General features: G+C 36.7%; 1 protein-coding gene across 4 annotated transcripts in view; it reads left to right on the top strand.

Moving 5' to 3' along the window:
- LOC123525808 (microtubule-associated serine/threonine-protein kinase 3-like) overlaps positions 1 to 22,141 on the top strand; it is a 222,842-nt gene that overhangs the window by 174,641 nt on the left and 26,060 nt on the right. For all 4 annotated transcript variants that reach the window (XM_053538360.1, XM_053538362.1, XM_053538361.1 and 1 more), the window contains 9 exons: positions 2,441 to 2,516; positions 4,072 to 4,153; positions 4,534 to 4,706; positions 7,732 to 7,807; positions 10,504 to 10,713; positions 11,152 to 11,244; positions 13,210 to 13,333; positions 19,296 to 19,464; positions 20,273 to 20,808. In XM_053538360.1, the coding sequence (XP_053394335.1) occupies positions 2,441 to 2,516; positions 4,072 to 4,153; positions 4,534 to 4,706; positions 7,732 to 7,807; positions 10,504 to 10,713; positions 11,152 to 11,244; positions 13,210 to 13,333; positions 19,296 to 19,464; positions 20,273 to 20,808 (1,539 nt within the window). The remainder of the gene's footprint in view (positions 1 to 2,440; positions 2,517 to 4,071; positions 4,154 to 4,533; positions 4,707 to 7,731; positions 7,808 to 10,503; positions 10,714 to 11,151; positions 11,245 to 13,209; positions 13,334 to 19,295; positions 19,465 to 20,272; positions 20,809 to 22,141) is intronic.

Consider the following 22,141-nt stretch of genomic DNA (forward strand, 5'->3'; position numbering starts at 1 on the left):
CAAGCAGCATCTTATAATTTGATATGTAAGAGGTTAAGTGACCACTACAGTGTATTTTGCTGCCTTATCTTCTGTTTGCTGGCCGCATTAGATGGGTTCATGCTAGTATAGGCAATTGCAGTGGTCAGATCAGAAGGTCTAAGCAGGATCTCGTTATATACAGGTGATAGCTAATGCAGGTTACACTGTATTGTACTGCCATCTTTTTATGCCCCCGAAGGGAGGCATATAGTTTTTGAACCGTCTGTCCGTCTGTCGGTCTGTCAGTCTGTCGGTCTGTCGGTCTGTCCGCAATTTTCGTGTCCAGTCCATATCTTTGTCATCGATGGATGGATTTTCAAATAACTTGGCATGAATGTGTACCACAGTAAGACGACGTGTCGCACGCAAGACCCAAGTCCGTAGCTCAAAGGTCAAGGTCACTATTAGACATTAAAGGATAGTTCATTGATGGGCGTGTCCGGTCCATATCTTTGTCATCGATGGATGGATTTTCAAATAACTTGGCATGAATGTGTACCACAGTAAGACGACGTGTCCTGCGCAAGACCCAGGTCCGTAGCTCAAAGGTCAAGGTCACACTTAGACATTAAAGGATAGTGCATTGATGGGCGTGTTTGGTCCATATCTTTGTCATCGATGGATAGATTTTCAAATAACTTGGCATGAATGTGCACCACAGTAAGACGACGTGTCGCGCGCAAGACCCAGGTCCGTAGCTCAAAGGTCAAGGTCACACTTAGACTTTAAAGGATAGTGCATTGATGGGCGTGTCCGGTCCATATCTTTGTCAACCATGGATTGATTTTCAAATAACTTGGCATGAATGTGTACCACAGTAAGACGACGTGTCGCGCGCAAGACTCAGGTCCCTAGCTCAAAGGTCAAGGTCACACTTAGACGTTAAAGGATAGTGCATTGATGGGCGTGTCCGGTCCATATCTTTGTCATCCATGGATGGATTTTCAAATAACTTGGCATGAATATGTACCACAGTAAGACGACGTGTCATGCGCAAGACCCAGGTCCGTAGCTCAAAGGTCCTAAACTCTAACATCGGCCATAAATACTCATTCAAAGTGCCATCGGGGGCATATGTCATCCTATGGAGACAGCTCTTGTTTGTATCAATATGGTAAGTTTTTGCAGACATGCACAAAGAAGAGTTTCTTTGAAATGTCATGATCGCACCTAATCTGAAATAAAAGAAATCATTTCAGTTAGCATGTAGACATACTTGTTCTAGGAGTACATACTGCAAAAGGTTGTCAGCATGTCTATAAGACACAGGTATAAAACAAATCGGAGTCCTACAATGATAGAACTGATATGGTGGCATTATTGTTCCAGAAGAAGATGAAAAAAACATGAAGTTATAGGTGTTTTCCATCAGTAAGGAACATTTGAAAAGAATTTATGCTTTGTTCTCAAAATATCAGCTCTAAACTGCAAAACTATGTTACATCATCACTTGCTTTGACCACTATCTTATTTGGTGACTATAATGACAGCCCTTTGGGTGAACCCTAATAAGTAGTGTTTCCAACTAGAGTAGACTTGTCGCTACTGTACTGAACTTTAGTACATGATTGAACTCTCTTAAAATCTGCATTGAAAGGTCACCATTTTATCTTACCTCATTTAGGTATAAATAATACAAGTCTACCTTTTATGATAGGTCACCTTTTATCAAAGGCTATTTTTTTCTGTCTGATGGATGCTGTGGCTGTATTTAGGAGAGACATGAGTGTTAGGTTTACACATGAAAGAATATGCTGCAAGTGTTGTGCTGGTAATGGAACAGAAGAGATTCTAATGTGTGTGAAAATTGATTTTCTGTCAGTGTTACTTTCCTTTTGGCTACATTTGAGAAAAAAATTTGAAGACTGCCTGTGTAACTGTTGATGGCAATATAAATGTTTTATGAAATGTCTTCATAGGGAATTAAAGCAAGAAAGTGTGACAGAAGTCTGTCTAAACAATGTCATTATGTGGTAAAATATCACATTGCTGTGAGCTCAAGGGTCTCCCATGACATATGTGTTATATAATTCAGATGTATAGATATTTGTTTCCACTAGTCATCAGAGACATACTGCTAGTTTCTGTAACCTTGGTGCACTGTTCAATAATACGCAATACAATCAATGACTGCATGTTGTAGCTGCCAGGTTTACAGACTGAGCTTGAAGACCAGTCTTCAAATCCCTTTTTGCCATTGGTCAGAAACATCCAATCAGATGCTGGACAGTTTAGACTGGTCTTCAACTGAGGTATATAACCTAAGACCATGTTTTTTTTCAGACACAGCAAACCCATTGGTCCAGTGGTAACACAGTTTGACTAAATAGAGAAAAACCCAAGATTTCTCTTGAATCCAAAATTGTAAATATTATAAATTGACAGCATTTTTAGGTCTCTCTTTTTGATGTATTTTCAGGTAGTAGTCCCCATGATAGTCCCAGGAACTTGTCACCAAGTACGCATGGCAACTTTGCCTTCCAGAATGTACGCAGGTAACTACAATTTCATTCACAGTCGAGTCACAGTTTGCAGTTATTATGGTTGCTTGACAGACCAGACTGGCCTTTTGCATTGTCTTTTTGAGGAAAAGCTTAAGTCACAGCAAAATTGAAATTCTGCTTCTCCAGACGGCAGTGGTTAAGCGAATTTTTGGTACTGTAAAATAATTTGCTGAGGTCAAAAATTGACTTTGGTTTGCGAGGTAGAATTAATTCGCATTGTAGAATATTCACAATATATGACCAACTCATTAAGTATAAATGTTATAGTACTATTTACTACAATACTAGCATTTTTGCAAGCATTTATTTTCAGGAATACAAAATATTATAGTAAGCAAAAATAGCGGAAATAAATCACGTGTCTTATATTTTCAGAATGCTCTGAAATTCTGTAATCTTTAAAATAAGGTTCTTCCTTAAAGCATAACTCTTTGATGGGTTCTTATTTCTAAGATGTCATGAAATATTTTCATCAAATTGCAAGAAGGATTTTAAAATGTCAATGCAAATGTGCTTGGAGACATTATAACATGTAGTTATCATTTGTAAAGATTTACAATCACTGTTATTTGGTTTCTTTTATTACTCAAATGGAAAATAATTATGCTGTTACTAGGTTTCCTGTATTACACTAATGGATTGTAACATGTACTCTCTTAAGCTGCAAATATCAGTCTGCAGAAAGTTTGACATGCGATTTAAAAGGAAATGTGTGTGGAGAAAATTATTTAAAAGCTTTATGATAGAACAAAGTTGTTTTAGCTCAAATGTTATGTAACAGTAAAAGGAGAGCTACCTTACGTACCCGGATGCCAGTGTCTGTATCGACCAGTCTACGTCTTGATAGTGTCTGGGTGATTCCAACTGAAAACATCCGTTCCACATCCTCATCCACATCATATGACACTAGGGCTGCAACTCTTATGAATAAGGTCACATTTTTATCCCCCACCGAAGGCGGAGGGATAGTTTTGGCATTGTTCGACCATCTGTCCTTCCATCTGTCCAGAGCCATTTCTAGGAAGTGGTTTGGAATATTTAAATAAAACTTCATATACATGTTCACCATTAGAGGGAAATGCGGCACGTCAAGTTTTAGTTGACGCTGAATGAAGATTTGATTTGGATTCCATGCTGAAGCTGAGGACGTGTGCAAGAATGAAAACAAAATAATATGATTAAATCGGCATCTTTATTATATTTACTCATACCACAGTTTTCCTTGTATAATACCTAATTTCTCTTGGGGGTATAAGTGAAGAAATAAATTGAAGGATTACCCATATTTTGGTTCGCGTCCCTGATGACAAGATATAAGCAGATTATACAATATAATGGAGATTTACTGGAAGCATGAGCTCAAACAAATTGATACTTTTTAGTAGGTTTCACTAAACCTTTTCAGTACAAGCAAAAATGGAAAAATATTAGTTCTGTTATCATTAATGGTTATTTTGTAGAAATTTTCTATAGATAATCGATAGTTTTCATGAATTTTTTTAACCTGGCTTTGGTCAGTAATAATAGGGAGTTTTATTTCTTTCAGGGGTGATGGCAGAAGATGGTCCCTGGCCTCCCTACCCTCCTCTGGTTATGGAACCAACACACCTGGTGGATCTAGTCTTTCAGTAAGTAGTGAAAACCAAAATATATTTCACCAAAATAACTTGCAACATTAAATTTCAGTCAGCATTTGAGAGAAATTCTGTTTTGCAGTTTAAACAATTTTTACAAATCTGTCACCAGTGTTGGAAAGTAATTAAAATTACGAACACTAGTGTTTGGATGGAGTTGAGACTGAAATCCTAATCAACCAAACTTTGATAAGTAATCACCAAGTCAGTTTAGCAAATCATTGAAATGCTTAATAACTCTGTACACAGACAACCCCAGTATAATTTATACCTGTAACCAGTGAGTTAATTATGATTATAACACTGGTTCACAGAAATGGAATTAGCTGAAATGGCATTCTCAGAGACATGCTTTTTATTCAATCTTGTTTCAGTCACAATATTCATCACAAGAACGTCTCCATCAGTTACCGAGCCAGCCAACACAGGAGGATATCGGAAAACTGTACAAGCATTTTGCAACCAATGACGGCCATTCTAGTCTGGAAGATGATGGCCGGCAATCCCCACTGTCCCCTTTCATGAGACCAAGATCCCGCAGTCTCAGGTTGGTAAAAAAAACTGATTTTTATATTAATATTTACTTGTTAATGCATTTTAATTCCTCTCCTTTTTAATCTCTAATTTTAAGTTTTCATAGTTCTTGCTACTTGTATTTTGATCTTATCCAATACTTACCTATACATTGCCTAATTTCATGACTAAGGATAAATTGTCATGGTTTGTGGTTCATGAAGTATTTTAAAGTTTTGCTATGAAAAGCCACAAATGAGATAGTCTCAAGGGGAACAACTCTTGTAGATGTTTTTTTCTTCTGATTCAACATGGCTCCAAACAAAGTTTTGATATACTGTAAATGTGTTCATAAAATTTTTGTTTGTCAAATAGTCAAGAATATATATTAAAAGATTATGTTTTTTCTTACCTCTAGAGTTTGCTTCTTTTATAAAACCAATTGAAACATAGAGTTTTTAAATGAATGTGAAAGAAATAATATTAAGCATTCAAACTTTTATGCCTACATATTTTGACAAAACTGTCATTTAATTGTTTCACATTTCACTCTATGTTTTCACAGTCTATCTTGGTTGGCTTTACAGTAAGCTTATATTTCTCACCTGTCATCTTTTTTCTTACTGTTAAGCATGTGCTAAAATATGGACTGGATTATGGTGGAAACGCCATTCCGTGCTTTAGAATATACCAGATACTTACTTCTTCAGTTGTTAATGTTGTATTATAATGTAGCTGAATGTTGTGTAACCAAAGACTTCAAGTATTTTGTGATTGTAATTTACAAACTTCCATTTTGTATTATGCACAACATCTGTTTATGTAACCAAGTGAAATATTTCTACTTTATTTAAATACCAATTCAACCAGATACTGACTTTTTCCAGAGTAGAATGTCCAAACTAGATATTTCTATGTCCAAGGTAGATAACTCTTGTTCCTGTGTAGAATTTTTAAACTAGATAATAACTTGCCCCTTATTAGAATGTTCAAACCAGATACTTTTTTCGTTTGTGACCCCAGCACATAACTTTTTCACATTCACTGAATTTCACAAGATTGTTATCCCGAAGTAACTTGTTGATTCATTTGTTCAGTGTTGTAGGAACCAGTTTTATGTTTAAATGTGATGTCTAAGTTTTGTATGTTTAACCATAATGTCATAAGTTTTGACGTGAGTGAAAATGGTTTATATGTGTATGGCTGTATAATGTAGATTTTGTATGCTGTGTATAAATGAGTAAGGTATGTTCTGCTTTATAATGCAAGATGAATGAAATCATGAGAGTTGGACTGGCCCAGGGACTGTAAAATTTGAGTTTGGGAACCAGTCTTAGAATTAAGTTTCAAGTTTAGAGAATGGTCTCACACTTCAGTGTTATAATCTTGAAGCCTGGTTCTATGGGTAAACAATATAAATTCCTTTTGTTGCAGTTTGATCATAGAAAAGATGGTTAGTTCACAGACTTAAATTACTGCGAATATACAATGAGTGTAGTACTAGAAAGGTGGGAACATGGTAACATAACCAGACTTCTGAAAAACGTTACAGACAGAGTAAAAGTCTTCTATATGAGGAAACAATTGATCATGCTTGCATTATGGACTTACCTACAGCAGTTTGCTTTGGAAGGGGACATGCAACCTTTAACAAAAAAAAGAGAACTAAGTTAAAGGTTGGGCGCACCCTGTTAGCACAGAACTTTGCAAGGCAAGGAGTGTTTGACTGATGATAATGCATCTAAGATCAGTCCTCCGTTATCTCAGATCAGGGGATGTTTTCTGAAATCATTCACCTTCCACCTCTGATTCATGTGGAGAAGTTGGCTGTTATTTACAGAGAACATGTTAGTACTGGTACAGAATCTCAGAACACCGGTTAGGTTAACAATCCCCCACAACATAACTGAAATACTGTTAAAAAACAGTCCTAAACACACAAAAAGAAACAGACAAATTAAATTTGTACCTTTACAATAACTGTTACCATGGTTATATGGCTTAAATGAAATACAAAGAATTTTATGATACCCTGGGAATGATAATATAAGATTTAGTCTAGACGTTTTTGTCTGTGATTTCCCAGGATGGTAACATTTACACTAATAGTTGTCAGTTTCACACCATAGCAGTACATTTTACACCCAACAAGTATGTAGACGTACAGATGCTGCATCAATGTCTGCCAGGGTTTACAAACATATTTATACCGAATTATGCCGATTAAGTTGCAAAATTATGGCACGTGGCTTTATAAAATACCCAGATTATCTCTTTGTATATTTGCACATTTCTGATATATGAATTATGCTACACAATTTATTATTCCTACATTTGTATTGTATGCTGAGTTTCATAGCATTATATGTGTTTGTTTTATCTTCTTTTTATACAGTGAGTTATTGTTTAATTTATATAAGCTCATAAACACTTTTTCAGTACTAATTGATAGTAAATCTTCATATATGTAGGGGGCTTCTTTTGCCGAGTGGCTAAGCTCACTGCCATGGCTTCTCTGTGGGTTTCAGATAAGGAAGTAGAATGTTAAGCTGGAAAGTTGTAATATCTGTGTAACTTTAAGTCCAACAAAATATTATACAAACTTGATTTTTGGTTCACTTTTATGTAGAGTCATTTAATATTCTGCACTGGAATGAAATGTTATTGTTCAAGTTAAAAAACAAAGTTTCAGGGATTTGTTTAAAGAATGATGTATTTGATATTTTGGACATTAATAGAAAATAATGTATTGATGTATAATACGATAGATGATTTAATCAGTGATGCCTTTGAAACAGGAAGATATTATAATGCTTTTTCCAGTACCCATCCCTTTCTATCTGTATGGCAGATTTGTCTTGCAATCGGCTTAAAATAGCATAAATTATGAATTATTGTGAAATTCATAAGTTTTAAGTGGATTTACGGTTAATTTTCCTCTCAAAAATGAGGTTCAGAATGTGGTATGAAGGTTATCAAGTAATTGATCTATTAATACTTTTGTAGCAGTATTTAAGAAAAAAGGATTCATTTTAATATTTTCTGTTTCACAATTTCAGTAGTCCAGGCCGGTCCCCAGGTGGTGATTCAGAAATTATTCTTATGAACAGTGTGTACAAGGACAGATTTCCTAAGGTGGGTATCCGCCATATTTATGCCCTTACTAGGAGGAACAGGATGTTGTTTTGCTCTTGTTGGTCAGTGTGTGTGGACAGCTTGGTTTCTGATCAGTGACAAAAGAATGCTTTGACCTACGATGATCAGTCTTAATGAGTTGGGTCAAAGGTTAAAAGCACAGTTGGGTCAAAGGTTAAGGTCACAGTTGGGTCAAAGGTTAAGGTCACAGTTGGGTCAGAGGCTAAGGTAACAGTTGGGTCAAAGTTTAAGGTCACAGTTGGGTCAAAGGTTAAAGGCACAGTTGGGTCAAAGGTTAAGGTCACAGTTGGGTCAGAGGTTAAGGTAATGGTAAAAAATTTCCAGTCAATAACTGGGTAATGTTTTTGCCTAAAGCTCTCAACTTTCATACGATTATTGCCTGTGGTCATTAGATGACCCCTATTGCCTTGAAAGTCGGAAGGTCAAGGTCTCAGTAACCTTGAGACTCAAAATGGTCTTAAAACACCTGGAGAATGCTTTAGCCTTAAAACATCCATGAAACTTTCATAGCATGATTGTTTATGGTTAGCTGTCTTGCTGTGCATTGTTGTTTTGGGTTCATTAAGTCTAAGGTAAAGGTCTAACCAGACTTGCAGCTGAAAATCACACGTTATTACCTCAAAGAGGTCATCATGTTTTGAGGTCATCAGGTCGGAGGGGAAAGGTCATACTAAACTTTCAGCGGAAAATCACACGTTATTACCTAAAAGAGGTTGTCTTGTTTTGGGTAAAGGTCATACCAATTTTGCAGCTGAAAATCACACTCGTAGATACCTCTAATGGAACATGTTCATGGGTCATTAGGTCGAAGGTAAAAATCATACCATATTTGCAACTGAATACCTGAAGTTACCCTCTGATAGGTCATAATGGGGTTATATTGACATCCAAGGTGAACACTAGTTCAATTTTTAAAAGTCTTTGGTTAGTTGTAAGCTTAAGACAATTTTGACAAATGCAAATATTTTATATTTTCTTTTTAGCTGAGTTTTTCTGATCGCTCGATGTCCGGCGTCCGTCATCTGTCTGTCTGTCGTCTGTCTGTCTTGTCAACACTTAGTTTGTGTATGCGATAGAGACTGTATTTTTCAACTGATCTTCATGAAATTTTGTCAGCATGATAACCTTGATAAAATCTAGGCCGAGTTCGAAAATGGGTCATCTGGGGTCAAAAACTAGGTCACCAGGTCAAATCAAAGAAAAACCTTGTGTATGCGATAGAGGCTGTATTTTTCCATAAATCTGCTTGAATTTTGGTCAGAATGATTACCTTGATGAAGTCTAGGCCAGATTTGAAAATGGGTCATCTGGGGTCAAAAACTAGGTCACTAGGTCAAATCAAATAAAATCTTTGTGTATACAATAGAGGCTGTATTTTTCAATTAGTCTTTATGAACTTTTATCAGAATGATTACCTTGATGAAATCTAGGTTAAATTCGAAAATGGGTCATCTGGGGTCAAAAACTAGGTCACTAGGTCAAACCAAATAAAAACCTTGTTTATGCGATAGAGGCTGTATTTTTCAATTAATCTTCATTCGTTTTGGTCAGAATGATTACTCTGATGAAATCTAGGCAGAATTTGAAAATGGGTCATCTGGGTTCAAAAACTAAGGTCACTAGGTCAAATCAAAGAAAAATCTTGTGTATGCGATAGAGGCTGTTTTTTTCAATTGATCTTCATGAAATTAAGTCAGAATTATAGCATTGATGAAATCTATGTCAAATTCGAATATGGGTCATCTGGGGTCAAAAAGTAGGTCACTAGGTCAAACCAAAGAAAAACTTTGTGTATGCGATAGAGGCTACATTTTTCAATTGATCTTCCTGAAATTAAGTCAGAATGATTGCCTTGACAAAATCTAGGTCGAGTTCGAATATGGGTCATCTTCGGTTATAAACTAGGCCACTAGGTCAAATCAAAGAAAATTCTTGTGTATGCGATAGAGGCTGTATTTTTCACTTGATCTTCTTGAAATTGGGTCAGAATGACAGCCTTGATACAATCAAGGTCATGATCGAATATGGGCTATCTGGGGTCAAAAACTAGTCAAGGGGACAAATCAAAGAAAAACCTTGTGTAGGCGATAGAGGCTGTATTTTTCAGTTGATCTTAATGAAATTTGGTCTGAATGATAGCCTTGATGAAGTCTAGGTCAAGTTTGGATATGGGTCATCTAGGGTCTAAAACTAGGTCACTAGGTCAAATAAAAGAAAAAAATTTATACTCAAGACTTCTGCTCCAGTTTCAATGATAATTGGTCAGAATATTTTTTTAATGAAATCACAAGGTCAATTATGTTTACACTGTTATGATAAGTTATGGTGTGTTTCTCAGGTGAGCAACCTAGGGCCATCTTGGCCCGCTTGTCTTAGGTTACGATAATGTGCAGTAAACAGTTCTTTTTTGAGCCATTACATATTGTTTCTTTTGGTTTTCATATATCCTGAAAAAGGGTAGTATTGTTCTGTTTTGTCAGGGAGTCAATAGTTAAAAGTGATCTTGTGTAGTCTCAATTTTCTGTTGAACAATTGAATCACCTGTATGTTCTGAAAATTGTTTGCTTGTTCTGTTCATGTTTTTACACATGACATTCAGCTGTGTTCTATTGTATATTTTTTACATAAATTCAAAAATGAATTGAACTTCATATTTTGCTGTATTTTTTGTGTAGGCTACAGCCCAAATGGAAGAACGTCTTCAACAATTTCTAGACCACTGCCGACTGATTCACAATGAGAGTGAGATAGATGCCATCTCAAGCTTTCTCCTGCATCAAGTCATGGAACTGGCGAAAGACTGCCTTGAGAAATCCCATGATAAGCTCATCACCAGTGCTTACTTCTACGAGCTCTCTGACAGTCTTGAAAAACTGCTCAAGGATGTAAGAACAAGCATTGTTTTTTTGTTCATTTATGCCTGTTTGAAAACTAGTTACAGCCTGTTTGTGACTTAACGCTATATGTACCCAAGATTTTCTTGTAATAATTTAGAAGTGAAGGTATTGTATAGGATTCATCCAAGACAAAACAGCGTGTTGAACTGTTGGTATTGATTTGTCTGTAAACTGTTCTTTGTGTGGAAGTTGCAAGTTACTTGTGGAGAATAGTTTGATCTTCATAAGCTTCTAATAAAAAGAAATAGTAAAAATTGCCAGACCTCTGTTGCATAATTGAAAGAAACTATTCATTGAAACTGTTTTCATTGAGATATGATATACATGTAGCTAACTAAACAAATGTTTGCCCTTTAAAAATTGAAAAGAAGTTTTTCAAAAATGAAGAAGATACAGTCATGAAACTCATATCACTATGTTTTACAGGCATCAGAGAGGTCAGCAGAGACCTTCATGTATCCACTCATCAAGAAAATGCTCCTGATCATCTCTAGACCTTCACGATTACTCGAATGTTTGGTGAGTACCCTAATAATACAATAGGATTGACCCCCTCCCTCAGTGGAGTCCACAAGAATCCATTTATAGAATTAAGGGAAAAGGAAGGTTTGATAAAGACTGTTGTAACTTTTGCTTTCATTGGCCTTGGTTTAACTCAGTCTTGGTAGGTTTTGGTCATTTTCTGTTCTGTTCATGTTACTGAAAAAAGGTTTTATTTAATGTTAGGATTTTTAGCTCACCTGTCACATAGTGACAAGGTGAGCTTTTGTGATCACGCAGCGTCCGGCGTCCGGCGTCCGTGCGTGCGTTCGTCCGTTCGTCCGTAAACTTTTGCTTGTGACTACTCTAGAGGTCACATTTTTTGTGGGATCTTTATAAAAGTTGGTCAGAATGTTCATCTTGATGATATCTAGGTCAAGTTCGAAACTGGGTCACGTGCCATCAAAAACTAGGTCAGTAGGTCTAAAAATAGAAAAACCTTGTGACCTCTCTAGAGGCCATATTTTTCATGGGATCTGTATGAAAGTTGGTCTGAATGTTCATCTTGATGATATCTAGGTCAAGTTCGAAAGTTGGTCACGTGCCGACAAAAACTAGGTCAATAGGTCAAATAATAGAAAAACCTTGTGACCTCTCTAAAGGCCATATTTTTCATGGGATCTGTATGAAAGTTGGTCTGAATGTTCATCTTGATGATATCTAGGTCAAGTTCGAAACAGGGTCATGTGGGGTCAAAAACTAGGTCAGTAGATCTAAAAATAGAAAAACCTTGTGACTTCTCTAGAGGCCAAATTTTTTAATGGATCTTCATAAAAATTGGTCAGAATGTTCATCCTGATGATATCTAGGTCAAGTTCAAAGTGGGTCACGTGCCGTCAAAAAGTAGGTCAATAGGTCAAATAAAGTAAAAACATTGTGACCTCTCTAGAGGCCATATTTTTCATGGGATCTGTATGAAAGTTGGTCTGAATGTTTATCTTGATGATATATAGGTCAAGTTTGAACTGGGTCAACTGCAATCAAAAACTAGGTCAGTAGGTCTTGAAATAGAAAAACTTTGTGACCTCTCTAGAGGCCATACCCTTGAGTGGATCTTCATGAAAGTTGGTCAGAATGTTAAACCTTGATGATATCTAGGTCAAGTTTGACTGGATCACATGCCTTAAAAAACTAGGTCAGTAGGTCAAATGATAAAAAAACATTGTGACCTCTCTAGAGGCCATACTTTTCATGGGATCTCTATGAAAGTTGGTCTGAATGTTCATCTTGATGATATCTAGATCAAGTTTTAAACTGGGTCAACTGCTGTCAAAAACTAGGTCAGTAGGTCTAAAATTATTAAAATCTTTTGACCTCTCTAGAGGCCATATTTTTCAATGGATCTTCATGAAAATTGATCTGGATGTTCACCTTGATGATATCTAGGTCAGTTTCGAAACTGGGTCACGTGCGGTCAAAATATAGGCCAGTAGGTATAAAAATAGAAAAACCTTGTGACCTCTCTAGAGGCCATATTTTTCATGAGATCTTCTTAAAAATTAGAGAATGTTCACCTTGATGATATCTAGGTCAAGTTCAAAACAGGGTCACGTACCTTCGAAAACTAGGTCAATAGGTCAAATGATAGAAAAACCTTGTGACCTCTCTAGAGACCATATTTTTCAATGGATCTTCATGAAAATTGGTCAGAATTTTTATCTTGATAATATCTAGGTCAGGTTCAAAACTGGGTCACATGAGCTCAAAAACTAGGTTACTATGTCAAATAATAGAAAAAACGACGTCATACTCAAAACTGGGTCATGTGGGAAGAGGTGAGCGATTCAGGACCATCATGGTCCTCTTGTTAAAATATTTCAGCATAATGATCTTTATGTATGTACATTTGTAACTTTGAAAAATATATTTTTATCGTTATAAGCAGTGCTTGTTTAACAACCTGTATTAAACAGTTTTAATTAATTTTTATTCTCAATGATACAGGAGTTTGATCCTGAGGAGTTTTACCAGTTACTGGAGGCTGCTGAGGGGAAGGCAAAGCAATCGATAAAAGACATCCCTAGATATATCATTAGTAAACTGGGACTGAACAGGGACCCTTTAGAAGGTATATTGTTATGTTGATCTCCTTTTATAGTTATGTCTTCCACCACACAGTGGTGTGGGAGACATATTGACTTACACCAGTCTGTGTGTCTGTCACAAAGCTTGTCCGCACTCTTTAAGTTGAACATTTCTCATTGGATCTTCTCCAAACTTGAACAAAATGTGTTTGACCATAAGACCTCGGCCAAGTTCGATAACTAGCCAAATCCGCTAAGGCACTTTTGAATTATGGCCCTTGAATTACTGATTGGATCCATTCGTCAAGACCGTCTAATTGTATCCACTGGTATGGACCATCCAGAGAAACTAGTCATTTTTCATTGGGCAGTTGTGGGAGACATGAGCTTTTCTCAAAAACATCTCTAGTTTGTTGTTGTTGTTTACTATTGTTGTTCAATCAAATACTGTTTGCCGAGTGCCTTTGTGATTAATAGAATATTTCTGCTTCAAGTCTTTGTTCGTTTTCAAGCCTTACTTTAGTTTCAAGCGGAAATTTTGTTTCAAGTTCAACTTTGGTTTCAAATATTACTATGGTAACCAGCCTTTATTTAATTTCAAACCCTATTTTGGTTTCAAGCCTGACATTTCTTTCAAGCTCTTCATTGGTTTGAAGCCCTTTTTAGCTCGACTATTCATAGAATAGTAGAGCTATTGGACTCGCCCATGCGTCGGCGTCCGCGTCGGCGTCCGCATCCGCGTCCGCGTCCCGATTTGGTTAAGTTCTGTATGTAAGCTGGTATCTCAGCAACCACATGTGGGAATGGATTGAAACTTCACACACTTATTCACTGTGATAAACTGACTTACACTGCACAGGTCCCATAACTCTATTTTGCTTTTTTACAAAATTATGCCCCTTGTTTGACTTACAAATTTTTGGTTAAGGTTTTGTATGTAAGCTGGTATCTCAGTAACCACTTGTGGGAATGGATTGAAACTTCACACACTTATTCACTGTGATAAACTGACTTACATTGCACAGGTCCATAACTCTATTTTGCTTTTTTACAAAATTATGCCCCTTTTTCGACTTAGAATTTTTTGGTTAAGGTTTTGTATGTAAGCTGGTATCTCAGTACTCACTAATTGGAATGGATTGAAACTTCACACACTTGTTCACTGTCATGATCTGACATGCACAAAGCAGGTTCCATAACTCTATTTTGCTTTTTTACAAAATTATGCCCCTTTTTCGACTTAGAATTTTTTGGTTAAGGTTTTGTATGTAAGCTGGTATCTCAGTATCCACTAATGGGAAAGGATTGAAACTTCACACACTTGTTCACTGTCATGATATGACATGCAGTGCAAAGGGTCAATAACTCAACTTTGCATTTTACAAAATTATGCACCTTTTAAACTTAGGAGTTTTGGGTTAAATTCTTATATGTAAGCTGGTATCTCAGTACCCTCTAATGGGAATGGATTGAAACTTCACACACTTGTCCACTATCATGAGCTGATAAGCACTATGCAGGTTCCATAACCCTATTTTGCTTTTTTTAAATTATGCCCCTTTTTCGACTTTCGTATTCATTCAATCGACAAGGCTGTTGAATAGTCGAGCGTTGCTGTCCTCCGACAGCTCTTGTTTGGTTTAAAGTCATACTTTGGTTTCCAGCCCACTTAGGTTTCAAGTTCTTTTTGGTTTCAGTCTCTACTTTGGTTTCAAGTTCTGCTTTAGTTTCAAGCCCCGCTTGGGTCAGTTTCAAGTTCTACTTTGGTTTCAGGTTCTACATTTGTTTCAAGCTCTATTTCACTTTCAAGTTCTACTTTGATTTTTGGCCCTTCTTTGCTTTTTATGCCCCCCTTCAAAGAAGGAGGGGTTTATTGTTTTACAGATGTTGGTCAGTCGGTCGGTCGGTCTGTCGGTATGTAGACCAATTGGTTTCCGGATGATAACTCACGAACGCTTGAGTCTAGGATCATGAAAGTTTATAGGGAGGTTGGTCATGACCAGAAGATCACCCCTATTGTTTTTGAGGTCAGTCTGTCAAAGGTCAAGGTCACAGTGACCTGGAACAGTTAAATGGTTTCCAGATGATAACTCAAGAATGCTTGAGCCTAGGATCATGAAAGTTGATAGGGAGGTTGATCATGACTAGCAGATGACCTCTATTGATTTTGAGGTCAGTAGGTCAAAGGTCAAGGTCACAGCGACCTGTAACAGTTAAATGATTTCCGGATGATAACTCAAGAATGCTTGGGGGTAGGATCATGAAAATTGATAGGGAGGTTGATCATGACCAGAAGATCACCCCTATTGTTTTTGAGGTCAGTCGGTCAAAGGTCAAGGTCATAGTGTCCTGGAACAGTTAAATGGTTTCCAGATGATAACTCAAGAAAGCTTGAGCCTAGGATCATGAAAGTTGATAGGGAGGTTGGTCATGACTAGCAGATGACCTCTATTGATTTTGAGGTCAGTAGGTCAAAGGTCAACGTCACAGCGACCTGTAACAGTTAAATGATTTCCGGATGATAACTCAAGAATGCTTGGGTCTAGGATCATGAAAATTGATAGGGAGGTTGGTTATGACTAGCAGGTGACCTCTAATGATTTTGAGGTCAGTAGGTCAAAGGTCAAGGTCAAAGTGACCCAGAACAGTTAAACCCTTTCAGGACAATAACTTGAGAATGCTTGGGCTTAGGATCATGAAAGTTGATAGGGAGGGCCAGCAGATGACCCCTATTGATTTTGAGCTCAGTAGGTCAAAGATCAAGGTCATATTGACCCAGAATTTTAGAACTTTTGTGTACATTGACCAAATAATTTCTGTTCCTTGTGCAATTACTGAATGCTTCAAGAGGGGCATTTCGTGTTCTACGAGCTCTTGTTCTCGTTAGAATTAGCAGTATAACCAGCTTGCTACATGTAAAGGATACTTAAACTTACCCTGCAGATCTGTCTATATAGCACAATAATCAGGTGAATGCTAAAAACTAGAAAAAAACACTGGGTCTAAGGTTTCATTTCTGACATCAGTGACAATTCTCAACATGCAGCCTTTTCAGACTAGTCTCAAAGATCAGTTGTATTATTATTGAATACTTGTTTGCTCTTGCAAGATGTCCTTTTTGGTAGCCACAGTTTTTTTAATTTGAAGTGTTTGTCTTTTAAAAAACTTCTTGTATTATTTTGCTAAGATTGTTCTAAGACATGAAATATTTCACAAATGGATTGTCAGACCTAATAAAAAAGATTATTCAAGAACACTTCCTTTAATTTCCTTCCATGAAATTTATCAGTTCCCATTTGTTAGCCCACCATCATCAGATGGTGGGCTATTCAAATCACTCTGCGTCCGTGGTCCGGCGTCCTTCCGTCCGTCCGTCCGTCGGTCCGTCCTTCCGTTAACAATTTCTCGTTATCGCATCTCCTCAGAAACTACCAGGGGGATTTTGACCAAACTTTGTCAGAATGATGTATTGGTACCCTAGTTGTGTCCCCCTGAAAATCAGACTGGTTCAACAAATTTTTATTAAGTTATGGCCCTTTGTTTATTTCTATAATTTACATAGATTTATATAGGGAAAAACTTTGAAAATCTTCTTGCCCAAAACCACAGAGCCTAGGGCTTTGATATTTGGTATGAAGCATCATCTAGTGGTCCTCCACCAAGATGATTGAAATTATTTCCCTGGGGTCTAATATGGCCCCGCCCCGGGGGTCACATGGTTTATATAGACTTATATAGGGAAAAACTTTGAAAAACCTCTTGTCCAAAACCACAGGGCCTAGGGCTTTGATATTTTGTATGTGACATCATCTAGTGGTCTTCTACTAAGATTGTTCAAATTATCCCCCTAGGGTCAAATATGGCCCTGCCCTGGGGGTCACATGGTTTACATAGACTTATATAGGGAAAAACTTTGAAAATCTTCTTGTCCAGACCACAAAGCCTAGGGCTTTGATATTGTAATGTAGCATCGCCTGGTGGTTCTCTACCAAGTTTGTTAAAATTATCCCCATAGGGTCAAATATGGCCCCGCCCTGGGGTCACATGGTTCATATAGACTTATATAGGGAAAAGCTTTTAAAAACTTCTTGTCAATAACCTACAACATTCAAATTTGGACCACATGTATGGTTTTGAGTGGCAAGATGAACCTTGACATGAGTTGACCTTGATCTTGACCTAGTGACCTACTTTCACATTTCTGTAGCTACAACCTTCAAATTTGGACCACATGCATAGTTCTGTGCACTGAAATAAACTTTGACCTTGACATTGACCTAGTGACCTACTTTCACATTTTTGAAGGTACATGCTTCAAATTTGGACCACTTGCATAACTTCGTGTTCCGAAATGAAATTTGACCTTGATTTTGACCTAGTGACCTACTTTCACATTTCTCAAGCTACAGCCTTCAAATTTGGACCACTTGCATAGGTTTGTGTACCGAAATGAACTTTGACCTTAAGATTGACCTAGTGACCTACTTTCACATTTCTGTAGCTACAGGCTTCAAATTTAGACCACATGCATGGTTTTGTGTACCGAAACAAACTTTGACCTTTACATTGACCTAGTGACCTACTTTCACATTTCTCAAGCTACAGCCTTCAAATTTGGACCACTTGCGTAGTTTTGTGTACCGAAATGAACTTTGACCTTAAGATTGACCTAGTGACCTACTTTCACATTTCTGTAGCTACAGGCTTCAAATTTAGACCACATGAATAGGATTGTGTATCGAAACAAACTTTGACCTTGACATTGACCTAGTGACCTACTTCCACATTTTTGAAGGTACAGGCTTCAATTTTGGACTACATGCATAGATTTGTTTCTGAAGTGAAATTTGACCTTGATCTTGACTTAGTGACCTACTTTCACATTTCTCAAGCTACAGCCTTCAAATTTGGACCACTTGCATAGTTTTGTGTACCGAATTAAACTTTGACCTTAAGATTGATCTAGTGACCTACTTTCACATTTCTCAAGCTACAGCTTTCGAATTTGGACCACATGCACAGTGTTGTGTACGGAAATGAAATTTGACCTTGAGCTAGTCAGTAAGTCTTGAAATTTGGAACACTCAAAAATGGCACATTGGTGGGCGCCAAGATCACTCTGTGATCTCTTGTTTATTTAATTTTCTTTGTAACTACCTTAGTAATACAAGGAACCCCATTAATTTCCAGTTTTGTAATAAATGTTTTTCCAGAAAAAGAACATACTGGGAAAATGATACTGTAGTTAAGCCATTAAAGTGCAGAAATATGAGTAACAGGATGACTTTAATTGTGATGAGAGCTTGAACTGAAAGAGTTTAGGGACTCCATTAAGTTGCCATTTTACAAGGCCCAGTATGGTTACCATGTTTATGGCCTCCATTTGGTTGCCATGTTACAGGTTCTCATTTCCATTGCTATGTTAAAGATAGCCATTTGGTCGTCATGTGACAGTAACTCCTTTTGGTTGCCATGTGACAGGTAGTCATCTGGTTGCTATGTTACAGTTACTCCTTTTGGTTGCCATGTGACAGGACAGGTAGTCATCTGGTTGCTATGTTACAGGTACTCCTTTGGTTGCCATGTGACAGGCATATTTTTGTTGCCAGTTTTTGTCCATGTTTAAAGCCCTCTTTAAACAGATAAAATTTGTATTTGGTAAGGACTAACTGATACAACTATGAATGTTTGCAAATTTTGGATAATTATTCAAATGAGTGAAGTCTTTAAGAAACATTTGAAAAACTGTGAACATTTTAATTGAGCTATTTCAAATTACTGATACAGGTTTTTACATCTTTTTTTTGCTTCTCGTTGTCAGGTATGTAACTAGCACTAATATATATAAATTTTCTACCTAAGCCATAATTATGAGCTTTAAATTCTGTTACCCCAATTTAGAATCTGACTAAATATGGACAATTTTGGTGAATGACAGGGAGGACTTAAAGTACTTCATCTGAAGTTTTGAATTTCACAAACGATCAGTATTTCACAATCTTTCAGAGCTGGAACTTGAGAATCGGGAGAGTGCAGCAATTGATGAAAGTTTGAAGGATACATCTCTTGTGCTATCTGATGTTGAAGAAAGCATCGATGGAGCACGTAAAAAAGATCCGACTCCCTGTGAAGAAGATTTTGAAACAATCAAGCTGATCAGTAATGGAGCTTATGCGTATGTATCTTTTTTGATAGTTTTCTTCAAACAGTTATGATCAGTTTCAAATGCTCAGAGTGGCTGACTTCAAGTAGTTAGAAAGTAATTCTGGATTTGGCCTTGTTTTGGTTAATTGTTATATTAAAGCTCAGTAAGTAATAAGAAAGGGAATATTAGTTCAACTTCTTAGCAAAGAAATGGAATTGTAAAGATTTCATTCCTGGTATTGTTCCACTCTGTACGGATATGTCAAGGACAGTTGATGCAGAAAATTGCCATTTGTATAATATTGACAGTCTGTTAATAATATACTTAAAGGAACAAAATTAGATGTAATAAAATTGTTTTTGATAGTAATATATACTATTATATAAGGTACTTTATTTGTTGGGAAAGATAAATTTCTGTTGTACGTAACTTTGCTCACGTATTGCTTTGTCTGCATTTGTAGAGATTAACAATAAAATTGGAGATGATTTCGGTTTTCAGCTGACAATTATCATATATATAGGATATTTAATTCCGTGATAATTTCTCCCCAGTCATTTTCATATTACTTGTAACTTAGGTAACAGAACATTTCTAGTAATTCTATGTACAAAAAATTTCTATTTAGTACAGTAAACAGCAGGCCTTTCCATAATGGAATTTTAGATTTATTTTCTGGTATATATTATTTTTTTGATAATAGTTCAAATTGAGCATAAGGGGTTCATGTTTAAGATAATTGATTTAAAGTTCAAATTACAATGATGAGTAAAGTGTTAACATAATAATAATTCTGTCTTTTTCTTTCAAGGTTAATTTCTTATTTACATACTTTCAGTGCTGTGTATTTGGTTAGACACAAGGAGACTAAGCAAAGATTTGCCATGAAAAAGATCTGCAAACAGAACTTGATATTACGCAATCAAACCGAACAAGTGTTCACTGAACGAGACGTTTTAACGTTTGCTGATAATCCATTCGTTGTTAGCATGTGGTGTAGTTTTGAAACAAAGCGCCACCTATGTATGGTGATGGAGTACGTAGAAGGTGGCGATTGTGCAACTCTTTTGAAAGTATCTGGACCACTGCCATTTGACCTTGCGAGATTATATTTTGCCGAGACTGTGTTAGCTTTAGAGTATCTCCACAGTTACGGTATTGTTCATAGAGATTTGAAGCCAGACAATTTGTTAATTACCGCTACTGGGCATATTAAGCTGACAGACTTTGGTCTGTCTAAGATTGGACTAATGAGTTTAACAACAAATTTGTATGAAGGAACTCTGGATAAGGATAGTAAACAGTTCAAGGACAAACAAGTTCAGGGTACACCAGAATATGTGGCCCCTGAAGTGATCCTTCGCAAAGGATATGGTAATTAAATTAATTTGTTCTTCATTAAAAGTACAGAGACTAATTTAAACTGTTTGGCATTTTCATATCGTAATATTCAGTGGAAACTCTTGTTAACAGATGTTCAAACATGGTAAGTTTTTTTATGCCCTTCAAAGGTTGGCATATTAAAATCGCACTGTCCATACGTGCATGCATCCGTCCGTACATCCATGTAAATTCTTGTCCGGGCTGTAACTCTGCCATCCATAAAGGGATTTTGAAATAACTTGGCATAAATGTTCACCATAATGAGACGATATGTCCTGCGCAAGACCCAGACCCCTAGCTCCATGGTCAAGGTCACACTTAGAAGTAAAAGGTAAACAGGGTCTGTTTCGTGTCCGGTTCATAACTTTGCCATTCATCAAGGGATTTTGAAATTACTTGGCATAAATGTTCCCCATAATGAGACGACATGTCATGTGCAAGATCCAGACCCCTGGCTCCAAGGTCAAGGTCACATTAAGAGGTTTAAGGTTAACATGGTCTGTTTCTTGTCAGGTTCATAACTCTGCCATCGATGAAGAGATTTTAAAATTACTTAGCATAAATGTTCCCTATAATCAGATGACATGTCATGCACAAGACCCAGACCCCTAGCGCCAAGGTCAAGGTCACACTTAGAATTTAAAGGTTAACATGGTCTGTTTCTTGTCTGGTCCATAACTCTGCCATTTATCAAGGGATTTTGAAATTACTTGACACAAATGTTAACCATATTGAGGTGTGTCGCGCTTATGACCTGGGTATCTCAGGTCAAGGTCACAAAATGATTCATACCTAAATTATTCTGGCATATTTTGCACAGACAACTGTAGCATTCTTGGGCACGCTTCAGGGGCATTTGTCACTAATAGTGACAGCTCTTGTTTTCATTTAGATAAACAAAGAAGGAAAACAGTAGTGATAAAATTTACAATAAACAGAGCTTAATGCGTGGTCTGGTGAAAGAACATTATGATGTCAATTATGACATTAAAATGCAGCATGACATTCACTTAATTACAACTTAGGATAAATGAAGTTCAGAATATTTTAATTTTGATATTTCAATGAACATATGTTAATGAAAACACAAAAAGCATTCTTGTGGTTTATTGTCTTATTTACCACAGTTCATCATTCAGATGCTTGGATATTTGATTATTAGTGCTAACACCTTCTTGGTTAAATTCCTACACATCTGAACTTGAACTGTTGTAAATCACATGATAAACAACACAGAGGCATTGATTATTAGATAAGTATAACATCTATCCCATTAGATAAGATTCTGAGTAAATTTACCTATAGAGAGCAACAACCTCGTCAC

Source organism: Mercenaria mercenaria, chromosome 3, assembly GCF_021730395.1.
Source record: "Mercenaria mercenaria strain notata chromosome 3, MADL_Memer_1, whole genome shotgun sequence".
Taxonomy (NCBI): Eukaryota; Metazoa; Mollusca; class Bivalvia; order Venerida; family Veneridae; genus Mercenaria; species Mercenaria mercenaria.